The sequence below is a fragment of the Pipra filicauda genome, unplaced genomic scaffold, assembly GCF_003945595.2.
Source record: "Pipra filicauda isolate LSUMZ 115617 unplaced genomic scaffold, ASM394559v2 scaffold73_size2923735_pilon, whole genome shotgun sequence".
Classification (NCBI taxonomy): Eukaryota; Metazoa; Chordata; class Aves; order Passeriformes; family Pipridae; genus Pipra; species Pipra filicauda.
Genome location: NW_024104909.1, coordinates 880,182 through 900,917, shown reverse-complemented (window position 1 = coordinate 900,917; position 20,736 = coordinate 880,182). Strand labels below are relative to the sequence as shown.

The 20,736-nt window shown below is 58.5% G+C and overlaps 1 protein-coding gene across 2 annotated transcripts; it reads right to left on the bottom strand.

Annotated features, from left to right (window-relative positions):
- Positions 1-410: 410 nt before the first annotated feature.
- Positions 411-20,249, bottom strand: CLCN7 (chloride voltage-gated channel 7). Of its 2 annotated transcripts, none has more exons than XM_027750909.2 (25): positions 20,060-20,249; positions 13,003-13,074; positions 12,297-12,365; positions 11,991-12,056; positions 11,315-11,447; positions 10,846-10,955; positions 10,055-10,135; positions 9,618-9,680; positions 8,874-8,957; positions 8,612-8,705; positions 8,129-8,193; positions 7,568-7,684; positions 7,343-7,397; positions 6,769-6,829; positions 6,080-6,218; positions 5,727-5,820; positions 4,263-4,432; positions 3,874-3,925; positions 3,445-3,572; positions 3,196-3,281; positions 2,592-2,724; positions 2,422-2,481; positions 1,872-2,048; positions 1,688-1,768; positions 411-1,570 (listed from the first exon to the last, which is right to left on the bottom strand). In XM_027750909.2, exons 1-25 carry the CDS (start codon positions 20,186-20,188, stop codon positions 1,484-1,486), a joined length of 2,406 nt encoding a protein of 801 aa, XP_027606710.1. In that variant the 5' UTR covers positions 20,189-20,249; the 3' UTR covers positions 411-1,483. The 2 variants fall into 2 exon arrangements, with proteins under 2 accessions (XP_027606710.1, XP_027606709.1); XM_027750908.2 differs by having other exon boundaries at positions 12,297-12,368; positions 20,060-20,248.
- Between the last annotated feature and the right edge of the window lie 487 nt (positions 20,250-20,736).

Genomic DNA, 20,736 nt, shown 5'->3' with positions numbered 1-20,736 from the left:
CGGCTGCCACCACCCAGTGGGGACTCATCACTGCCTCGGGGACCCACTGCACCCCACGGCAGGGCCAGGGATCTGGAGCCACACGGGAGAGCAGAGCTGGTCCTTCCCCACGACCCCGCCACCAGACCTGGCTGTTACCAGGGCTCAGCACAGGCATCCTCTGCTTTGTGGTGGCTCTTTGTTGGCCTTGAAAGGAGAAAGCACCCGGGAAGGGGCAGCCAACCCCTGTCTTGAGCACTGCAGTGCTGCTGAGAGGCAGCCCCCAGTATGCAGCCCTCCCCCAGCCCTCCCAGTACAAGGAGTGGGGACAGGGCTCAGCTCAGTCCCCAGAGGACACTGGCAGAGGTGGCACCGAGCCTGGGCAGTGGCCCCAGGGGAAGAAGGGAAGCAAGAGACAGGCAGCACCACAATAAAAGTACAAACAGACTTTATTTCAGCACAGATCCCACAGTTGAAAGCCCCTCCAGACACAAGGTTGCCCTGCCCAAGTGAGGAGGGGGCAATCCCCAGGCAAGGGGCAATGCCAAGGAGAGGAGGAAGGATGGGGGGAGTGAGGTGCCAGAGCAGGAGCTTTCCTCATCACCCACAGGAGTCCAGGCCTTGCTCCCTACCCCTGGCCATATCCAGGACTGGTGATGGGGTTTGGGATGCCTGTCAGGGCCTAGGCTGCTGGAAAGGGCCAGAATAAGCCCCAAGAGTGACTCTGGACACCAATGTGGGAGGAGGGGAGAGGAAGCAGCAGTGGTGGCAGGAGTGGCAGGCTGCAGGACCAACATGGCCCCAGGGGAGGCAGCTCTTCCCTCCCCATCCCTGCCCCGAACCCCAGGGGTGTCTCCCCGCCCATGGGCTGGGGTCAGAGTGGCTGAGGGAGCCAAGAAAGAGCCAGAGGCGGCAGCTGCAGAACCATGGGAGCCCTTTTATTGCACAGCCAAGCAGGGCATGGCCCCCTCCTCTGGCCCAAGGGGCGAGGGAGGCAAGAACCTACCCCAGAGCTCAGCCTGACCCAGCCAGCACAGGACAGGGGTCAAAGGAGGCCTGGGGGCAGGAGGGGGCCCCATCATGTCCCCTCTGCTCCCACACAGAACCTGCAGCCGGGGCTAGGGCAGGGCTAGGTCCCAGACAGTCCAGGCTGGGTGGATGAGGAAACAGAGGCCACATGCCATGGCAGAGGACTATGCCCAGCTCAGCAAGGCACTTCTGCTCCCCGTGGAACACTCCAGCCTTCACCTAACCCTCAGGGAGAGCCTATCCCAGGAACTAATGGAGCCAAGGGTGCATTTTGATCCCTCGGAGAAGCAGAGGAAGGGGTGAGGAGGCAGTAGACATAGGAAGGCAGCAACAGGCAGGAGAGCCAGGGCAGCACGGCCGTGCCGGTGCTGCAGGCACTGCCTGCACAGCCTGGCCCAGTCCTCTCCCCATCTCCTGCCAAAGGGGGTCCCCAGCCCCGAGGGGCCAGGGCCTGTCTCTGCTGGGCAGCTCTGCATCACGTCTGTGCCAGCGACAGCTCCTCCAGGCCCTCCTTCCCCAGCCGGTACCTGGCGAGGTCCTTGCGGGTGACCATTCCCACCACCTGCCAGGGAAGGGACAGGGCACAGCCTGAGGTGGGCACACAGAGCCTGGGGACAAGGGCAGCGTGTCCCTGTCTCCCTAGGGAGCTCAGGCTGCTCTGACACAGCAAGGGACTCACCTCGTTACGATTGTCCACGACCACCAAGTGCCGCAGTCCCAGGGCTCGGAAGAGCTTGAACACCCGTGGCAGAGATGCCTCCTGCAGGGCAAAGCAGTGCTGTGGGGGCTGCAGCACCCCCAGCCAGCACCCATCGCCCTCCCAGGACCCCCAGGGTGCTGGGCAGAGGGGTCCTGGCCATTACCTGGGGCACAGTGTAGGGAGAGGGGTTCATGAACTCGCTGAGGTCGATCATGCACTCGCGCTCGTCCTGGGAGACGTGGATGGACTGGATGGGGGGGAAGCGGGGGTAGGCATCCCGAAAATCCTTCAGCTTCAGCCGCCGCTGCACCAGGCTCAGGTTGGCCCTTTCCACAAACACCTTGGGAGGAACGAGATGGTTGAGGACTGTCCTGCAGAGCTCACAGGCACCAGGACAACGCACCGGGGCCGGGAGGGAAGAGGGCAGGAGCATGGGGCAAATGGACCATTTGCAGCAGCACAGCCTGTTTCCCACTCACTCGGGGTTTGTGAGGCCAGTGGGGTGCAGGATGATGCTGGAATAACTCCAGCATGGCACAGCAGCCCCCACCATCTCCTGAGATGAGAGACAGGAGGTGAGCTGAGGGAGATGACAAGGACCCTCTTCCAGCTCCTCCCAAGCAAGGCAGGACACAAGGGGTCTGGGGCACCAGTGGGATATGGGTAGCAGGGCTCAGACATGACCCAAACGGCCTCCACGCAGCATCACCCACCTTGTGCTTCAGCAGGACGATGAGCTGGGAACGCAGAATCAGACCCCGCAGTCCAGCCACCTGTGACACAGCACCGTGTGTGAGACAGGCTGGGAAGGTGAGGATCCCACACTGCCCCCTATGTGGCCACCCCACAGCTGTGCCCCCTTCCCAAGTGGCACCCAGCCCACCTGTGTGGTGTCAGGGTTGCTCTCCACCACGGGGAAGCCGTTGTGGTTGGAGGAGGTGTCACTGAGGATGTCCACGACGGTGCCCACCCGCTCGATCCTCCGCAGGCAGGTGACAGGAGTGCTCATGACCTCCCTGCAGGGAAGGTTCCAGTGAAACACAGCCCCAGGGCAGCACACACAGAATCATGGAATCACAGAATGGAATCACAGAATCATGGAATCACATTTCATTCCATCCCCTGCATGGGCAGGGACAGCTTCCGCTAGCCCAGGTTGCCCCAAGCCCCATCCAACCTGGCCTTGGACACTTCCAGGGATGGGGCAACCACAGCTTCTCTGGGCAACCTGTGCCAGGGCCTCATGACCCTCACACCCTAAATATCCCCCCCCAACACACACTCAAAACTCAGCACTGATGTCTCCTCTGTCCCCAAAACCTGACAAGGAGAGGGGAAGGAATGCACTGCAGGCCACAGCCCTGCTGGGGAAGGAGCTGGGCTGATGGCACCAGGCTCCCAGGACCACCTCCATTCCCAGCTCAGGCCAACAGTGTGGTCCAAAAGCTGCTGCCACAGGAATGACAAGCATCCCCCATCCCACCTACCTGGCCGTGAGGGAGTGGGACGTCACCGGGGCCTCCCAGTGCAGGAAGGGGACACTCTGCAGCTGGATGTGCATGTCGTAGAGCCCCTGCAATGAGAGCCAAGCCATCAGGAGAAGCCTGGTGAGATGCCAAGGGGCACAGCCAGGCAGCAGCTTATCCTTCAGAGCGAGCCTGTCCTGGCCTCCCATGGCCCCCCAGCATCACCAAACCTGACCCACAGCCACATCCTGTGAGGACACCAGCCCTCACCTCCACGAAATAGTCTCCCACAATCTTTGCAGTCATCAGCACCAGCATGATGGGGAAGCCATAGGTGACGTTGCCTGTTGCCTCCATCATGATGACCGTGAGGCTCAGTGTCATCCGCACGATCCCACCTGCCAGAGGCACCCGGGGGGGTTGGGGTTCAGGAGGGCAGGGAAACATGGAGCAAGGGGACAGCAGAACACCTGAGGCCCCTGAATCCTGGTGATCCAGGACTGTCCACACAGCCAGGGGTGCCCTGGACAAGCCCACCCCTCACTGGTGCCCCAGCACTGCCTGTGCTTGGCAGGGGCATTAAGAAGTTGACAGCCAAGCTGGGGCTTCAGCTGGGGAAGAAGCTGTGCCAGGAAAGCAGGGATTACTTTTTCCCACGCCACCTTCACCCCAGACAAGACCATGCCATGGGGAACTCACCCAGCTGTGCAGCAGCTCCCATCAGGGCGTACTTCCCGGGGTCAGCCCAGATCTGAGCACAGGAGAGAGAAGGAGACCAGTCACCTGCTGGCTCCAGGGCACTGAGATAATGAGCAGTGCCCTGGCCCTCAAACCCTCCTCTGAAGTGGGGAGAGGTGCCTGAGGCTGCCTGCACGGCCCAGCTCCATCAGGGCTCCATCAGGATATGGGAAAGCCCAGACCCAGCTCATGAAGGCATCAAATGAGGAGCCAGCCCACTTCAGAGCCGTGCCAAGCTCTTGGTCAGCTCCATGCCCTCTGCCTGCACATGCCACCTGCCCAGCAGCCAGGGAGGAGGGCTGAGTGACACAGCTCACGCCCCCCAACACCCCTGTACCCCCAGGACTCACCGAGCCCTTGGTCAGGTAGGACAGGGAGATGCCAAAGAGCCTCCCCCAGGCCGCGCCGATCAGCAGGGAGGGGATAAACACCCCTGCAGACACTGTCAGGCCGTAGGTCCAGCAGGCCAGGAAGAAATACATCAGTGTGAACATGCCCAGAGTCATGGGGTTGTAGGAACCTGGGGTGGGGACAGAATGGGGAGTCAGTGCCGGTCCTGCAGTCCAGAGAACCCTGGGATGGTCTGTGGCCGTGGGAGGACAGACAGAGCAACCTCATGGCACACTCCCAGCAGTGAGAGTCCCTCTCACTGGGTTGTACCTTGTGCCCTGGCAGCACAAGCCTTTCAAACTGGTTCTTCAGGTTATTTCTGTCCCCTCCAGGGCCTCACCATCAGCTGGGGCCACGCCAAGCCCTCCCATCCCATTCCTCCATCTCTCGACCCATGATGACCCATCCCCTCCCAGCCCGGAGGTTCCCAGCCACCCATGAGGCAGCTTGACAAACTTCAGAGCCCTGAGGGACCATCAGTGCTGGAGGATGAGGTCAGGAAGAGAGAGGTCCCACTGCCAGCTTTGGGATCAACTCCACAGAGCAGGTCCTGCAAACCCCCCCCATCCTGCAGCTCCCACGGCTGCTCCAGCCAGTCCCAGGCTGCCCCACAGAACAGGCTGTGCCATCACAGTGAGACCCTGCTGACCCCACAACTTGGCCAGCTGCTATTTTAGGATTGCTGAGTAGCTCAGTCTAGTTTAAACAAGTATTTTGCAACCCCTCCTTCACAGAGAAGTCAACAGACTGAAGCCTTGAGCCAGGAACGACCCAGCCCTGCAGGGAGCAGCTCCAAGACAAAGGATGGTCATCTCTTGGCTTCAGGTGGCCAAGCTGCACCCTCTGGGCTGAGGATCTCTCTGCCCCCTGCCCATGTGCAGCTGGGCACAGAACTCAGAGCAGCAGGCAGAGGGCACACTGTGTTTACATCAGGTCCAAGGGAAATGGAGCTGGAACCTGAGAACCAAACTGCATTTCTCAAGCAAATCCAAACCCCAAGATCCACCTCCGCAACCTGCCCAGAAGGTAAAATCATTCTGGGGCAAGAGGCCCTGCTAATTAAGAAAACAGCCAGCAACATTTCCAGAATGGACTTCAGACGGCCAGAGAGGGTCAGACATGCTCCCAGGCAACTCAGGAGCAACAGCCTGCAAACATGCATGAACAAAAACAGGGCCTTGTCCAGTCTCCTGAGGCCACAGCCCTTTGGCCAAGCTCCTAGGTGCCACCAGGAATGGCACCCATCCCTCCTCCTTCCATTGCTGCAGGAAAGGAGCAGGCACAGTGTTTTGGGAAGCCCTCGTGGGGCCATACTGATCACCCTCTGCCTCATCCCAGGAGCGGCCAGGGAACAGGTCGGCCACCTTGCACAAACCAGTCCCTCCCTGCCCACATTCAAGGACCCCCTGGCTGGGCACACAGACCTGGAGGGTCATGGAAGAGGTTGACAACGCTCTTCTCAGGTGTGTTGAAGAAGGCAGTGGCCATGGAGTTGTACTCGCCATCGGCACAGAAAAGCTGAAAAGGCAAGGTAAGAGAGTTAGAAGTGGCTGCCCTGTGGCAGGGAGGGCTGCTCAGGGGAACGTGTGCCAGCTCTGGACAGTGAGGACACCTACAGCACAACACCTAAACCATCTCTGGGTCTCCAGCTCTGCCTGCAGTGGAAGGCATCATCTGTGAGGTCCAGCACCCCAAAACCCAGCAGGGTCTTGTCTCCCTGCTCAGCCCAGACTCAGGGTGGCCCCCACCATGGATTCTGTTCTCCCACATATCCTACCTGCAGGGGATATGCCACGGAGCTCCCCTGGATGGGCTGGCAATCTCTTGAGCAGTAAATCATGACAAACCCCACGGTGGCTGTCACTGCTGCCACCAGCATGGCCTCGACCACCTGGAGGCAGGGCCGGTGGATGTACCTGCGAAGGGGACAGAGGAGTGAGGGTGGCACCCAGGGGTGTGGGCAGGATCACCCCCAGCCTGGCTTGGCACATCACATCAGGCATAGGGACAGGCTCTGCTCCCTTTCCAGAGCCTGCCAGCCTGTCCCGGGGTTTGGAAAGCTGGTGACAGGTATTGGCTGCGCCAGGCTGGGCTCAGGTGGCTTTATCAGCTCCTTCCATTCTCTCGTTCCTCTCAGAGCACACGACAGACAGGTCTGCACAGTGTCTGCACCTCTCTGGGCCCTCCAGTCACTGGAGGGAAATCCTTGGCAGGGTTAGAGCAGTGGTGGGATGCTGTGGGTCACAGCCCCAGCTGCAGGCAGTGAGAGACATGTGGCATTTTCCAGGGCTGCTGTTGCTCATGTTATAAGTGAGAAATTACAGCCTCTGCTCCAGCTGTAACCCCAGGGCTGAGGGGCATGGGTGTTTGATCCTGCCCCAATCTTGCCCTGTTTCTGTGCTTTGAGAGCACAGAAGGCACCAACCAACCCACACCAATCCCCTTCATTACCTCCTGAGCTCTTACCTGATCCGGAACATCGTCAACCAGTAATTGAGGGCATTGAACAGGGCCCCGAGGATCCCACCTGCACATGTGGGAGAGGAAAAGCTCAGCACACAGGGCCCAGGCTGCCCACAACACAGGGAACCTGTGAAGGTCATCAACAACCCACCCAGCGTGACCAGCAACCCTGGGACACACAGACACTGTCCTGCAGACAGCCAGGACCTGCCACCAAGAGGAGCCAGGCAGCAGCAGCGGGCTGGCTGGGGACCAGTGTCACAGCACTGGCACCAGGCAGGTGAGGGACAGGCCAACTCCATGGGGACAAGGGCAGCTCACATGAGAGCAAGGGGCTGCCCACAACTGCAGTGCACTGACCCTGCTCAACACGGGTTAAAGGGGCTGGACTTTCTACCAGGGTTGGGCCAGGATCCAGCTCTCACCCCTGCATAAGCCCCACAAGCAGCTTCTACTCCAGAATTTAATGGATTCCCCATTCTCTCCAGGAAACTGGATGCCAAAGCTTTTTAGACCCAGACAGAGAACAGAGGAAATTATTCAGACTAATCAAATTGAAACAGCAGCACTGTCTTACCAACCACTCCCATAAAGATGAAGATAGGAATTTCCTGGATTGTGTATCCCATTTTCTGCAAGCAAGAAAGAAGTGGGTTTCAGATCTCCTGGCCCATCTGCAGTCCCACAGCCAGTCACTGACTGCTGGGACACCACAAGTCTGTGTCAGCAAGAGGCTTCCAGAGCTGCCCCAAAGTCCCCCTGGACACCCCACAGCCCTGCATGGGGAACTCCTGTGCCATACCTCGCTGTCAAACCTGCCGAAGTTGATGAGCCCAGGGCTGGAGAGATCCCAGGCATTGCCATGGTAAACGCTCAGGACAGAGTTCAGGGTGAACGTGGAGATCATGGAGGCAAAGAACTGGAAGGAGATGCAGCCCAGAGTCACTGCCAGATGCCCCCATCCCTGCTCCCTCACTAGGTGCCCCTTAAACTACCCCAAACCACCCCCCAAGGCCCTTGGGTAGGGCTTGGTGCCCACGGTGTGGTGGGGACAAGAGGCCACATTCCCTAAGGCAGCACTTTGGGCAGCTGACCAGGGGCTCACTCCTTTTGCCTCTCTGTTGCCCTGTGGCACAGCCCAAGGCAGCTCCCTTGGAAAGGAGTTGGTAGCAAGATGGAGCTCAGACAGGTCCAAATTCAGCCCCTGAGGACCAGGACACAGAAGGGGAGCTGGGATGCTGTTCCCTGGCATGTTACACACAGCTGCCTTGTTGGGGCAGGGATGAGAGGAGGCCTGGGGCTGCAGGGCACTGGGAAAAGGCAACACCTCACACCAGAGCCAGCAGTCTTCCATTGCACTTACAATTCTCCAAGTCAGGAACTGGTTCCAGAAGGAAGCTCCTTCCTCCAAGCTGAACAGGACACCCCCTGCAAGTACAAGACACAACACCTTCACAAGGGGCACATGACACCCTTGGCTCAGAGCACCAGCCAAGGCACCCAAATTCACCCCATCCCATGTGCCCCACACCACCCAGAGCTCCCAGGCTCCAGCAAAGGCTCAGGCAAGCCCACCAAGCCATCAGAGATGTACTGATTGCAGTGAAGTCCCCCACTGCCTTCCTGCATCCCAGGGAGGCAACATTTGGGATCCAAGACTCCTTCCTCTCTTCCCAAGACCTGCATGGCACGGCAGGAAAACTTGGAACGGGGTCAGGCACTTCACACAAGGGCTCCTGCAGTGCTCTGTGCAGATCCTGGCAGCTGTCTCCAAGCAAGTGGGAGCAATGTCCTGAGGAAATCCATGTCCAGGCAGTGCTCTGTGCCAGGGAGCCAAGATACACACCCACAGGGGCACCAAAGGCGGCTGAGACACCGGCAGCAGCTCCAGCTGAGACAAAGTCCCTCTTTTCCGTGTCTCTGCGGAAGTACTCGAAGATCTGAAACATCAGAGCAAAGGCAGGTTTAGGGCTGGGCACAGGTATGGGTTCAGGGGAGACATGGGGTATGCCCTGTATGATCCCAAGTCCCCAGTGTGACCCAAGGAACAGCCTGGTCTGGCACAGGAGGGGCACCTGCAGCACAGCCCCTCGGACCCCAACACCAACCTTGAAGTCTCGCTTTAGAGACGTGGATCTTCCCTGGGAGATCCCAGCAGCAATCACAGCTCCAGAGTGAATCATGGGTCCTTCCTACGGGCCAGAGAGCAGAGTCAGATGGGAGAAGGAAGAACAGGGATGGTTGGATGTTGCTCACCAGCTCGCAGTCCTGAAGCTGGATGGGAGGATTTCTCTTGGGGAAATACAGAACTTGACATTTTCCCCCTTCCCATCCCTGGAAGTGTCCAAGGCCAGGTTGGGCAGGGCTCTGAGCAACATGGTCTAGTGGAAGGTGACCCTGCCTATGGCAGGGGGGTAGAACGAGATGAGCTGTAAGGTCCCTTCCAACCCAAACCATTCCATGATTCTATGAAATCCTTATTCTAGCAAATGGCTCCCACAGCCACCTCTTGTTCCCTCGAGCTGAGGACATACATTTCCCTTGCCTGCCTTAGATCCCAGCAAGCCAGAAAGGTCCTAATGAAGCACCCAAGTCTGCCCCATCTAATATTTGCAGGGACAACCACCAGTGGACACACAGGCTGTTGCTCTCCTGCCCTCAGCTGAGCCACACACAGGCTGGTGTGGTGGCACCATGTGCCCCAGGGGCTCCCCAAGCCTGGCCACACCAGTCACCTTGGCACCAGCAGATACCAGGGAATACACTGGGAATTATTACAGGGCCCCCAGTGCCTTGTCCCCAGCACAGGAACAGGCCAGCAGTGGGTACCACCATGGCAGCAGTGTCATCACCTTCCCAACAGCCAGGCCGCCAACCACCGAGAGGATGACCCCGCACACTTTGATCACCAGGGTCTGCAAAACAGAGACAGGCACAGCTCATCACAGGGGTGGCACGAGGAACACAACCCCAGCAGCCTCGGAGGACACAGACCCAGCCAGCCCTGGGGCAGGAGCCAGTGACTGGGGGGAACTTGTGATTCTCAGCCCCCCCATTGTGGCAACGAGGTTGGTGAATTTTCTTCTTGGCCAGAGCAAAAAATTACCCAGAGTTGCTCTTCCCAGCGCCAGCTGCTGATGCCAGGGCAGGAGGTTTAACCCTTGGCACTGGGGGGAACAGTCACAGAGCTGGGAGCTCATGCCAGCTCCTCCTCTGCCACAATGTGGGCAGGGACCACCCCATGAGGAGACAACGTGCCCAGGCCATCCCACCACCTCCTGCTTCCTACCTTGAGGCGGACAACGTGTGGAATCTTCACCCCGTTGAGATAGCACTTGATCTGGGGAATGCCACTGCCAGCTGCCACGGGCTGCAGGGAGCAGGGAGAGCGTGAGTGGCTGTCACACACAGGATGGGGACACGCTGGCCACCTCACCCTGTCTCTCAGGACAGGGTGCACCCAGCACACCCTCAGGGAGGCTCTGAGATGAGGCCAAAGCTTATCTACAGGTTCTGGAGGTAGGTTTGAGGGAGGCACCCACTTCCTAAGGGAAAATGTGCCAGGGAGAAGGAACTGGCTGGGTTCTTGGGGACGGTCCTGTGTTCCCCCATTGTGTCATGGCAAGAGGCCTGGTGCTGCAGAAGGTTCATACTTGGTAGCCAGGGAGAACAAGGGCAAAGCCACAAGGAAGATACTATGGATTAGGGTTGTCCATAGGGAGTCACAGTCTCCAGCTTGTCCTCCAGAGTGTGACCCTGAGGCACCCAGCCAGATTGGTCTCTGTCAGGGTTCATGTACGTCCAACAGGGAGAGGCTGAGCTGGGGCCAAGGCTTGGGAGAGCTGCACCCACACCCAAGGCTGGAGCACACCCTCTGCCCCAGGCTTCCAGCAAAGGGTAGCACGTCCCAGCAGTCTGACAGCCCCAGGGAAACTCAACAGCACAGCTGGAGCCAACACCGAGGAGCTGGGGCTACCAGGAGCCAATTTGGCAGAAGCACATTTGCTGTTACATAAATTTGAATGTTTTCTGATCCTGCTTTGCCCATTTAAAGAACCCAGAGCAGTTCCAAACTCTTACCTCTATGAAAGCAACGATCACAGAGCCCACCATCACCACGCTGGCATTCAGGGTGGCCCAGAGCAACAGGGAGAAAGAGAGGCCCCCTTTGGCTGTGAACTTGTCAATGTCTGGGGCAGCAGCTCAAGAAAAGACCAGCATTGCTGGGGTACCACCCCTCCCACCACAGAATGGTTTGGGTTGGAAGGGACCTTAAAGATCATCTAGTTCCAAACCCCTGCCATGGGCAGGGATAACACTCACTACAGCAGGTTGCTCAGGGCCCCTGTGCCCTTAGGGAGGAGCCTCATCTGCTAGGGCAGTGCCCAGCCACAGCTCAGCCTGGCAGCACCTCGGGCAGCAGGGTCTGTGCCACCAAACCCAGTCCGGGAAGCACTGCTCTCTTGCCCCCAGCACCCTTCTCATGGCTTCCAGGAGCAGAGATCCTGCAGCTCCCAGCTAGCTGGTGGCCACTGCTCCATGAGGATACTGTCCTTCACCACCCTGTACTTGAGCCCAGCCAAGTTCTCCACCACGATGTCGATGAAGCAGGCGACGAGGCCGGTGAGGATCCCGATCATGGCGCAGATCACCCAGCGCTTGATCTCCACTGTCCGGAATGCCTGAGGGGCAGACAGCAGTCAGACCCTGCTGCCATCCAGCCCAGCCCCTGTCAGCTTCCAGGGGACCCCAACCCACCCCAACACAGCCCCAAGGCTGGGTAGCTCAGAGGAGAGCCAGGGAGCACCGATGCGGGTTGACCGAACTTATTTATTTTATTTATTTTAAGCCAGTGCCCTTGCCCCTCTTTGGGATCCCTAAGGTGCTTTTCCAGCTTGCCTGCCTCTGTCAGGCCACTCCTGTTGGGATTCTTGCTGCCCCCAGGGCAGATGCTCCATGTGACTCCAGAAGTCCCTCTGCTCAGGGACCTGCCCCATGACACCATACGGACCCAGATTAGCTCTCGTTCCAACCACCCCATGCTGGGTTCTTGCTCCTGAGATTTTATGGTTCATCATAAGTTGGTCAGTGTCTATAAACCCATCCCAGCTCACACACTGAGCACAACCTCCCCTGGCATGGAGAGGCCCTCCTCAGCAGCCTGGCAGGGGGAACAGCTGCCATGGGCTGGGGAGAGCAGGCAGCTGGGTCACAGCAAGACTCACCGCGTGGTTTATCCTCCTCTCCTCCTCCAGGAATAGCTGGTTTTCACTGTTGTCATAGTCCAAGCTCTGGTTCAGGAAAGGGAGATGCTGTTACCACCCAGTGCAGGGGAGGAGACCCCCATGCTGGGGAGCACTGCCCTCAGCCCCTCACACTGCTCCTCCACACCCTTGTATCATTTTCCTCCCTCAATTCCACTCCTTCCCCACTGAAACCCCCCTAAGCGAGCAGCCATGAGCCCTTGCCCCTCATACCTCACCTGCAGCATCCCAGAGGGCAGAGCAGAGATGGGGGAGATGGGCACTCACCTCATACTTGAGCGACAGGAGCTTCTCATTGTGGGGGATCTCGTTGGGACGCTGCCGAGGGAGCTCTGTCTGCTGTGGGATGTGATGCACACGTTAGGATGGTGAGGTCTGAGTCCAACCCTCCCCTATGCTGTGCAACTGCTGGTTTAACTTGTTTTTATGCTCAGGGAGGACTGTAGGTGCAAGCTGGCTGGCAGGCCGGGATCTCGGATGATTTTCCACCAGTTTAATGCAGCTGGACCAGCTGTCAGGTGTGCACCCTCACCCAGCACCTCTCCACCCCTCGGGCAGGATGTCTCTCCAGGAGCAGGTGGAGGGTTTGCCCAGCCATGTTGACCCAGCACTGCCTCTGAGCAGCTCCATGCCCTGAGGGAGAGCAACCTTTCACCTCGGCAGGAAATTCCTTTGGCCAAAGGCAAGGAGCTATTTCAAGCATGTCCATGTTTTTGGGCAGAAATCAAACTCCCTTTCCCAAACGCCTTTGACTGTGCAAGCTGTTCCCAGCTCCAAATTAGAGCATTTACTGAGGATGCCAGAGGGGCCCCCGGGGCAGCAGCAGCTGCCCATGCCATGAAGGTCGCCCAGCCCAGGAAGAAGCACCAGAGTCCTCATGGAACAAGCAGGATGTGAGGAGGGAATAACAGCAGCTGTTAGTGGAAGAAGGGAAGGTGTCTCAGCAAGAGTAGACCCTCCCTGTGCCACTCACCAGCTCGTGGATGTCCTCGTTGAGGTCCACATTGCTCAGCTGCCCGATGCGCAGGAAGGAGGAAGGAGTGAGCTGAGGACAGAAGGGAAAATGAGGTCAATTCCTCATGCACTGCAAGTCTCAACAAGAGGAAGGAGCAGGCATGCAAGGTGCTCCTGCTCTACCTCCCACACTGAGCTCTGCCTGTCTGCCCACCGCCAGAGCCCCCCCAAAACACAGCATCCTGCTCTCAGAGCACACACTGAGGAGGTGGAACCCACCATCCCAGAGGGAACCAGAGCCAGCAGCAGCCTGTTGGGATTTGGGCAAGCTGCTCCAACCTGTCAGCTGGCAGAGCCAGCTCACCTGGGGAAGGTGCCAGCCAGGAGCAGCTCATTCAGGGCTGGCCACCACAAACCTCCAGCCACAGAGCGCAGTGCCCAGCGACACGTTCCCCGCTGCCGTGGGGCTGGGGAGGGACAGAGCCTCTGGACAAAGCACCACCTCCACAGCCACGAGCCCAGCCAGCAGTGAGGGATGGCTGAGGGCACATCTGGCTCTGCCATCTGCCCCAGGACAGCGGTTCCCAGCCGGGGAGATGAGCACGTCAGCGTGTTTGCCACCCTCAGAGCAGCCGGGCGTGGAGTGACAGCCATACTGGCTGCCAGCCAGCAGACACCAGAGGAAGTGGGCAGAGCCTCGGGGACATCAGTGCCTTCCTGAGTCGGCCCCAGTGCAATGCTGGGAAGGAGCATCTGCATCTCCCTCCGAAGAGCAGGTTCTCCTTTCGCTGGTGACCATTCAGGCTCCTTACTGGCAGCACGGTTGCATAACGCAGGAGTTTTTGGGCTATTTGAGGCAACTCTGTCTCCTGGTCGAGACAGGCAGGGGCTCAGGCTGCAGCTGAGCCAGCCCCCAGCTGGGCAGGGCCATGAGGGGACCGGGGGGAGCAGAGAGCTGCTGTCCCTGCTCACTGTGAAACACAGGGATGCACGAGGGTGTGAGCAGCACTGTCACTGAGCACAGCCCAAACACCATTAAGATGTTCCCCTTCAGAGCCTCACCCCTCCCCAGCTGCCAGGTTAAAGGACTGCAAGAATGGCAAGAGACAGTGGGGCCCTGGCATGTTGGTCCCTCCCTGCTGGCAGGTCCCAAATCGAGCCCCCGCTGCTTTAATCCCCACCGATCCCGTCTGGAACGTGCAGGCCAGAGCAGTTGGGAGCCATGCACGTCACTGCAGACGAAGAATATCCCTTTGTGTTTGCAGCCTGACCTATTTTCCCATTTCTCTGTCTGCTCCACATTCTCATTCACTCCCTGACCTGCAGACAGGTTCTGCTCCAGCTTCTCAAACCATCTTTGGTGCCCTTTAGTCCCAGCAGCCCAAGCCCAAAGCGCTCCATGAAGCTGTTTTCAGGCACTGATTTGGCAAGATCAGCCTGGGCTTTGGTTCTTGTCTGTGATGGGGCTCCACAATCCCTGTGGAAAGGATCCAGGTGGACCCTTTTCCTGGCTTTCACAGCAGACCACTGTGGACTCCTGCAAGGGGGCACACACAAAGCTGTCACCTCCCTGGGTGGGAACTTCGGCAGAGTCACGAGCTGGAGGTAGGAACTGCCCGTTTCAGTGCCCAGCTGTTCTGGTGGCAGGCAGAGGTCCCAGCCAGGCCCTCGCCATCCTGAGGAGGGGGGAAGGACATGGTGCTCACCCTGAAGCCTGGGAGGGACAAAGCTGGGACCTTGCAAAGAAACCCACTTCCACTTGGCTTCAGGAAGCACAAAGATTTAGAGCTCCTGTTAGAGGCCACGTGTCCAGGGCAAGATCAAGGACACGAGATGGAAAAGGTCACTCACACCCTGTCCCCTCCTCAGGCCTGGGCTCAGACCTTGGACAGGACCAGCCCTTCAGGGAAAATTCTCCTTCTGCTAGCTACAAGGTTCCATGGAAAGACCAAATGTGGGTGAACCAGTGACACCACACCACATCCCCCACTTCCCTGTGGAGCAAGCAGCCAGGGCACAGCAGCTCAACTCCCAATGGATCAAGCACCAGCAGGACCCAGATGAAAGGAAAGGAGCAGCAGCTGAACCTGAAGCTGAGCTTTGTTAGACAAGCAGTGTATTTTTAACATGCCCCACCCCCCAAGCCTTGGCATCCCTCTGGCATCTGCGAGCAGAGGGCTGGCTCTTGTCTCAGGAATCACATGCCAGGAGGGCAGGAAAAGGCTACTTCCATCAGCACTCAATTCTGGTAAGAGGAAAAGGAAGGATTCAGGCAGCCAGGAGCCAAGACAAAAAGTTATCTGTGCACAGCTCAAAGATTCACCAAGCAATGCCCTCCTTGGGATGTTTTCAAACTCAGGCCAAGGCAGCTGCTGATCCTGAGTACATGTGATGTTGGTGTGACCATGGCACACAGAGATATCTCCACATAACAATATGCACTGCTGCCAAAACCCAGAGAACATGGATGGGTTAACAGCTCTCCTGTCCCAGGAGAGGCCTTGGGATCAGCTGAGCCTGACTGCAACAGCAGCACATGAGATGGCACCCAGCCCTTGGCACTTGCCCCGTTTGGGTGGTAAAGTTAATTCCTTACCCACTTTGAGCTCTGCAGAGAGGTGCCTGGAGCCTTGAACTGAACCAAAGCTGCTTAACATATGTCAGTGGGGCAGTAGGAACAGTGGCAGGCAGGGCTGCTCCTCAGAGGGACCTCACCAGGCTGCAAGGAAGCCCCCAAAATTCAACAGAGGCAAATACAAAGCCCTGCACCTGGGATGGACGAGCCCCAGTGGTCAGAAAGCAGCTTTGCTGAAAAAGTCTTGCAGCAACCTGGTGGGTGAGTGGAGTAGTGGCACAAATCTGCAGTGGAGATGGTCAAACACCTCCTGTGTGGTGCAAGGTCACAGCCAGAAGGTCTGGGAAAGGGGTCCCAGGACTCCACCTGGCACCTGCAGCAGCACACCTGGGAGTTGGTGTTCACATTGGGGTCCCCAGGAAAGAAAGGCACAGAGTCACAGGAGTGAGTCCAGCAAGACAGTCAGGGGCTGGAGCACACGGTAAGACATACAAGGAGAAGCTGGTGCCTCTCAGGGAGATCCTTATGCCAACTCCAGACACCCAACAAGAGGTTACAGAGAGGACAGAGCCAGACTTTCCTCAAAGTTTTGCACTGATGGGACAAGAAGCAGTGGATAATCTGCAGTAAAAGAACTTCTGCCCTAGTTATTAGAGCCAAACATTCATCACCTGTGGGTGATGACACCCTGAACATGGGGCCAAAGAGGGCCAAAGTAGATACCCAAATCTCCACTGGATGTGGCCCTGAATGACCTGGTCTAAGGGACCTGCTCTTAGCAGGGGCTGGGCTAGAGACTTTCCCCTCCATCAAGCTGGTTGTTCCCTGCAGGACATCACCTACCCCCAGGGGCCCAGCATGAAGAGTCCCCCCATACACTGCACAGGGCTGTTGTCTGAGTGAAGTTAAAGAACCGATTCAGACACTGAGCATTTGCATTTCATCTTTCAGGGCCACCCCTACTCACCAGCCCGTGCTCAGTAACGAACTGGAAGCACGTGACTCTCCGTTATTGATGAGATAAAGCACAGCACAGACCACAGCAGGAGCCCACAGATGTATTACAGAAGCTGTGGGAGGGAAGGAAGAGGATTTCCAGCCCCCAGGGCCCTCTTGGCCCTGGCACACTCTGCCAAGAAGCCTCTGATACCAGCTTGGGTGAAAAGACAGCTTCAGGCTGTCATCAGGTCCCTGTCACAGGAAACCCCCTCACTGGTTATGGCATCGAACAGGGGAGATGAGCTGAAAGGCTTTTGAAATCCCCTCCTCTGACACACAACCACAGCTGAGACAGGCTTCAAACCAACTCAGCATCACCCCCAAAACGCTCCATAGCAGGAGAGAACAGGCTCATAACAGGGGAGAGGGGCTCACCTCCAGGGAGGTGACGGGGGAGAAAGCGTCAGGACTCTCCCCGAGGTGCCACCACTCAACTACAATTTTGCTTCCAGCCTCCCACTGCCACTCCAGGACACAGCTGCTCCTTGACCCTCACTTGCACGAGGCTGGGAGATGCCATTATTGCCCTGGCCTTTCTCCAGGCACCCTGTCCCATGTGTCCCCTCTGCAGAGGAGCAGCACAAGGAAAAAGCGCTGCCACAGTCCCTGACCATGGGAGCACCCAGCAGAAAACTTCCTGAAACCCCTCTGCTTGGAGAAGCTCCTGCTACCACCTGAAGGCAGTGGCTCTCCAGGGAGGTCACCTCCAGACTCCCAACAGCAGGGACAAGCAGCCTCTCTGCTGGTACCCTGGGGTGTAATATCTGCAGCCAATCTGCCAGGAATCAGGGCTCACTACAGCAGATTTCTCTTCGTCCCCTCCTACCACCAAGTTTTTCTGATTGCAGCCCAGTCACTAAGGCTGCATTTTGCATCCTGTTACTGGAGAGTAACAAGACCAAGAAAACGAGACCAACAACACCCAGAGATGCAGAATAAACACACAGGGGGTTAAGAAGGACGACCTGCTCAGCAGCAGCAGCCTGTTCCAGGCACACTCTGGAGCAAGAGCATTGTACCAATCCCAAAGTCAAGGCATTTCAGCACAAATACCTTTGATGGTAGCGAAGAAGAGTTCTTTGTCAAAAAAGGCCTAACGATAGAAATTGGCTGCTCTTACTAAAATTGTCCATCCACTTTCCAGCCTGAGAACTGACACAAATGGCTTGAGAACACAGGTAAAGGACAGCCCACAGCAGGAGTGATGCTCAGCTGTATAGGCAGACTCTCAGTTCTTGATATGTCAAGGGACTGGAAAGCCCTGGTGAGAGGATGAAGGCTTAGTCAGGTCTGGAACAGTGCTCAACTGGCCCCAAAACCGGAGAAGACTTCAAGCACAGCCCTGTAGCATCCCCTCCATAGTCATAGGTGTGTTTATCCACCCCCTTCTCACCTCCTGCCCTCAAGCAGGTCTCTGTTCAGCTGGGGAGCTGCAGACCCGTGTTTCCTTTGGCTGCCTTAAGATCACTTTCATTTTCATTAAACGAGCACATGAGAAAGGGAAGAAGCTCCACTGGGGACATTTTATTGTATTACCACAACCCAAGTTTTAGTCTCCCCTGAGCTAAGCAGCTCCAGCCTTTCTTTGTTCCTCTGCCAAGGCTGTCCTGCCCTCCCTCCCACTTCAATCCATGACTCCACGGCATCTGGGGCAAAGGGAGAAGCAGCTGCCCTACACTGAAACGCAACCCCAGTGCTATGGTGACAACCCAGCCAGGTCAGTGCCACTGCCAGGCACAGCTCCAGCCAGGGATTCACTCTCCTCCTTTGCCAAGGAAAATGCCAAGCAGTGCCTTGTCACCAGCTAGGACTTCAGCTGCCCGTGCTGTGAAGGGACACAGTGATGATAAATCACATTGTCCGGGCTGAGTCTTCACCTCCAGCTGCCCCTGCTGCAGAGGAGCTGAGGCATTTCTTCCAAGCCAACAGGAAAACTTTTTCCTAACTGACCTGCAGCCACGGGATCTGGTTAATCCCTATTTCAACACCCCGCAGACCCGCAGGATTCCACACATGCTGTGAATACACAGGGTCCTGTTGTGCTGCCCAGGAGGATTACTTTTATTTTCACTCCAGAACAGCTGCCATGGCACAGGTGTCTCCTTCCAGACTCCATTCCCCACTCCCACAGCACTCCACGAGGCTCTTCCAGCCTAACGAGCCTTAAATTTCCCTCTAATTAGCTGGCTGTTCTGACTCGCCCAGGAGCAGGGCAGCACAGAATCGTGCTGGGTGAGACATCCTTGCCAACAGCTGCCAAAAGCTGGCACTGCTCCTCCCTATCTAAGCTCAAGTCTCCCAGAAAACTTCCTGGAAAATCCAAGGACATCACCCTGAGACAGTCCCCCTCCCACCTGGTGCTCCATGGACCCAGCCTGACATCCCACCCACATCACAGCCCAGCCCAGCCTGCCCAGCCTCAGCTTTGCTCTGTAACATGTGCCAAGTGCCTCGGTGTTCTTCACCGAGTGGCATGTGGAGGGGAGAATGCCAGGCAGGCGGCCCGAGTGGGTACACTGGATTGGAGTTCTCCTCACTTAATTACCCAAAATCTATTTGCCTGAAAGTCCAGGCCCACCCTGGACTTGCTTTTTGCCAGTGTAGCCTGACAAATGCTGCACAATGCCCTCCACACCAGTGTCAGATGCTCTTGTGTCTGAGCCCAACCTGTTGATCTGGGCAGCAGCATGTCAAGCAAGGGGCTCTCACAGAATGATGCTTTTGGCAGAAATTAATTTAGTAGTGATGAATTTTACATGGGCAGACAGAGATAGGACAAGGGGGAATGGCTTTAAAGATGAGAGATTTAGATTGGATATTGGGGAGAAATTCTTCCCGTGAGGGCAGAGAGGCCCTGGCACAGGTTGCCCAGAGAAGCTGTGGCTGCCCCATCCCTGGAAGTGTCCAAGGCCAGGTTGGACGGGGCTTGGAGCAACTTGGGCTAGTGGAAGGTGTCCCTGCCCATGGTAGGGGGTGAAACGAGATGATCTTTAAGGTCCCTTCCAGCCCAATCCAAGCTGTGATTCCATGAATGACGAGAGCAGCCCCAGCGGGCAGGAGCAGGGCCCTGCTGTCAGGGACCATCCCCCGGCAGAGGAGGGGGCAGAGCCGGCCCCGCAGAGCCGGGGGGTCTCGGCCCGGCTCCACCGTGAGCGGACACCCCGTGACGGGCCCTGCCCGCGGCTTGTCACTGACTCGGTGCCGCGCTCAGTTTTTCTCCCAGGAGTGCCCCGAGCACCCCAGCCATGTCTCCCTCCCCGCCGCTCCCCGCCAGGCTCTGCTTTCCCACCTTGGGGGAGCCCCCACTGCCCCCGGGGCTGCTCGGGCAGCCGAGCCCCGACACCCCCACCCAGCCTCAGGGCGACGAACATGGTTAAACCCCACCGAGGACGGAGGGGGGCGCGGACACGACCCCGACCCGCGGCCCCAGCCCCAGCCCCAAACCAGTCCCTGCGGGGGACGACGCGGACCCCCCACCCCCGCTCCCGGTGGCTGTACACACCTGCCGGACGCCGCCCGCCGCCCCGGGGCCGGTACCGTTGAGCAGCGGGGTGGTCTCGCCCGCACGCCCGTCCTCGTCGTCGTCGCGGTCGCGGCCGGACCAGGACACCTTCTTGGCGACGTTGGCCATGCGGGGCGGCGGCGACAGCGGCTCCCGCACCGGCCCCGGCCCTGCCCCGCCGCCCGCTCATGTGACCGCCGCCGTCACGTGACCCCGCGGCGGCCGGGGCGCCCCGGGGCACCATGGGAATTGTAGTCCCGCTGCCCCCTTCCCGAGGGACTGCCTGGGGGCTGGCGGGACGGATCGGGACGGGATGAGACGAGACAAGACGGGCCAGGCTGGGCCGCCCAGGGGCCGGGTGACGGCACCCGGGAAGCCGCGAGTCCGCCGCGAGGCTTTGCCCCAGCGAACACAGCCGCCCCGCCGCCCGCGGGAACACGAGGCTGCGGGAACACGGGGCTCCGGGAGCGCCCGGAGCCGGCGCTGCCCCAGCTCTCTGGACACAGAATTCCGCGGGGCGGCTGTTTGGGAGTGTGTGTGCTTCGCCCGAGCCCCGCCTGGAGCAGCACAGCCCGGCCCAAAGCCCTGCCCGGCCAAGGAGCCCCGCGGGAGGGGGCAGCGCTCGGGACCGGCGGCAGCGGCTCCGGCCCCGCCGGCTCACCCCGGTCACGGGCTGT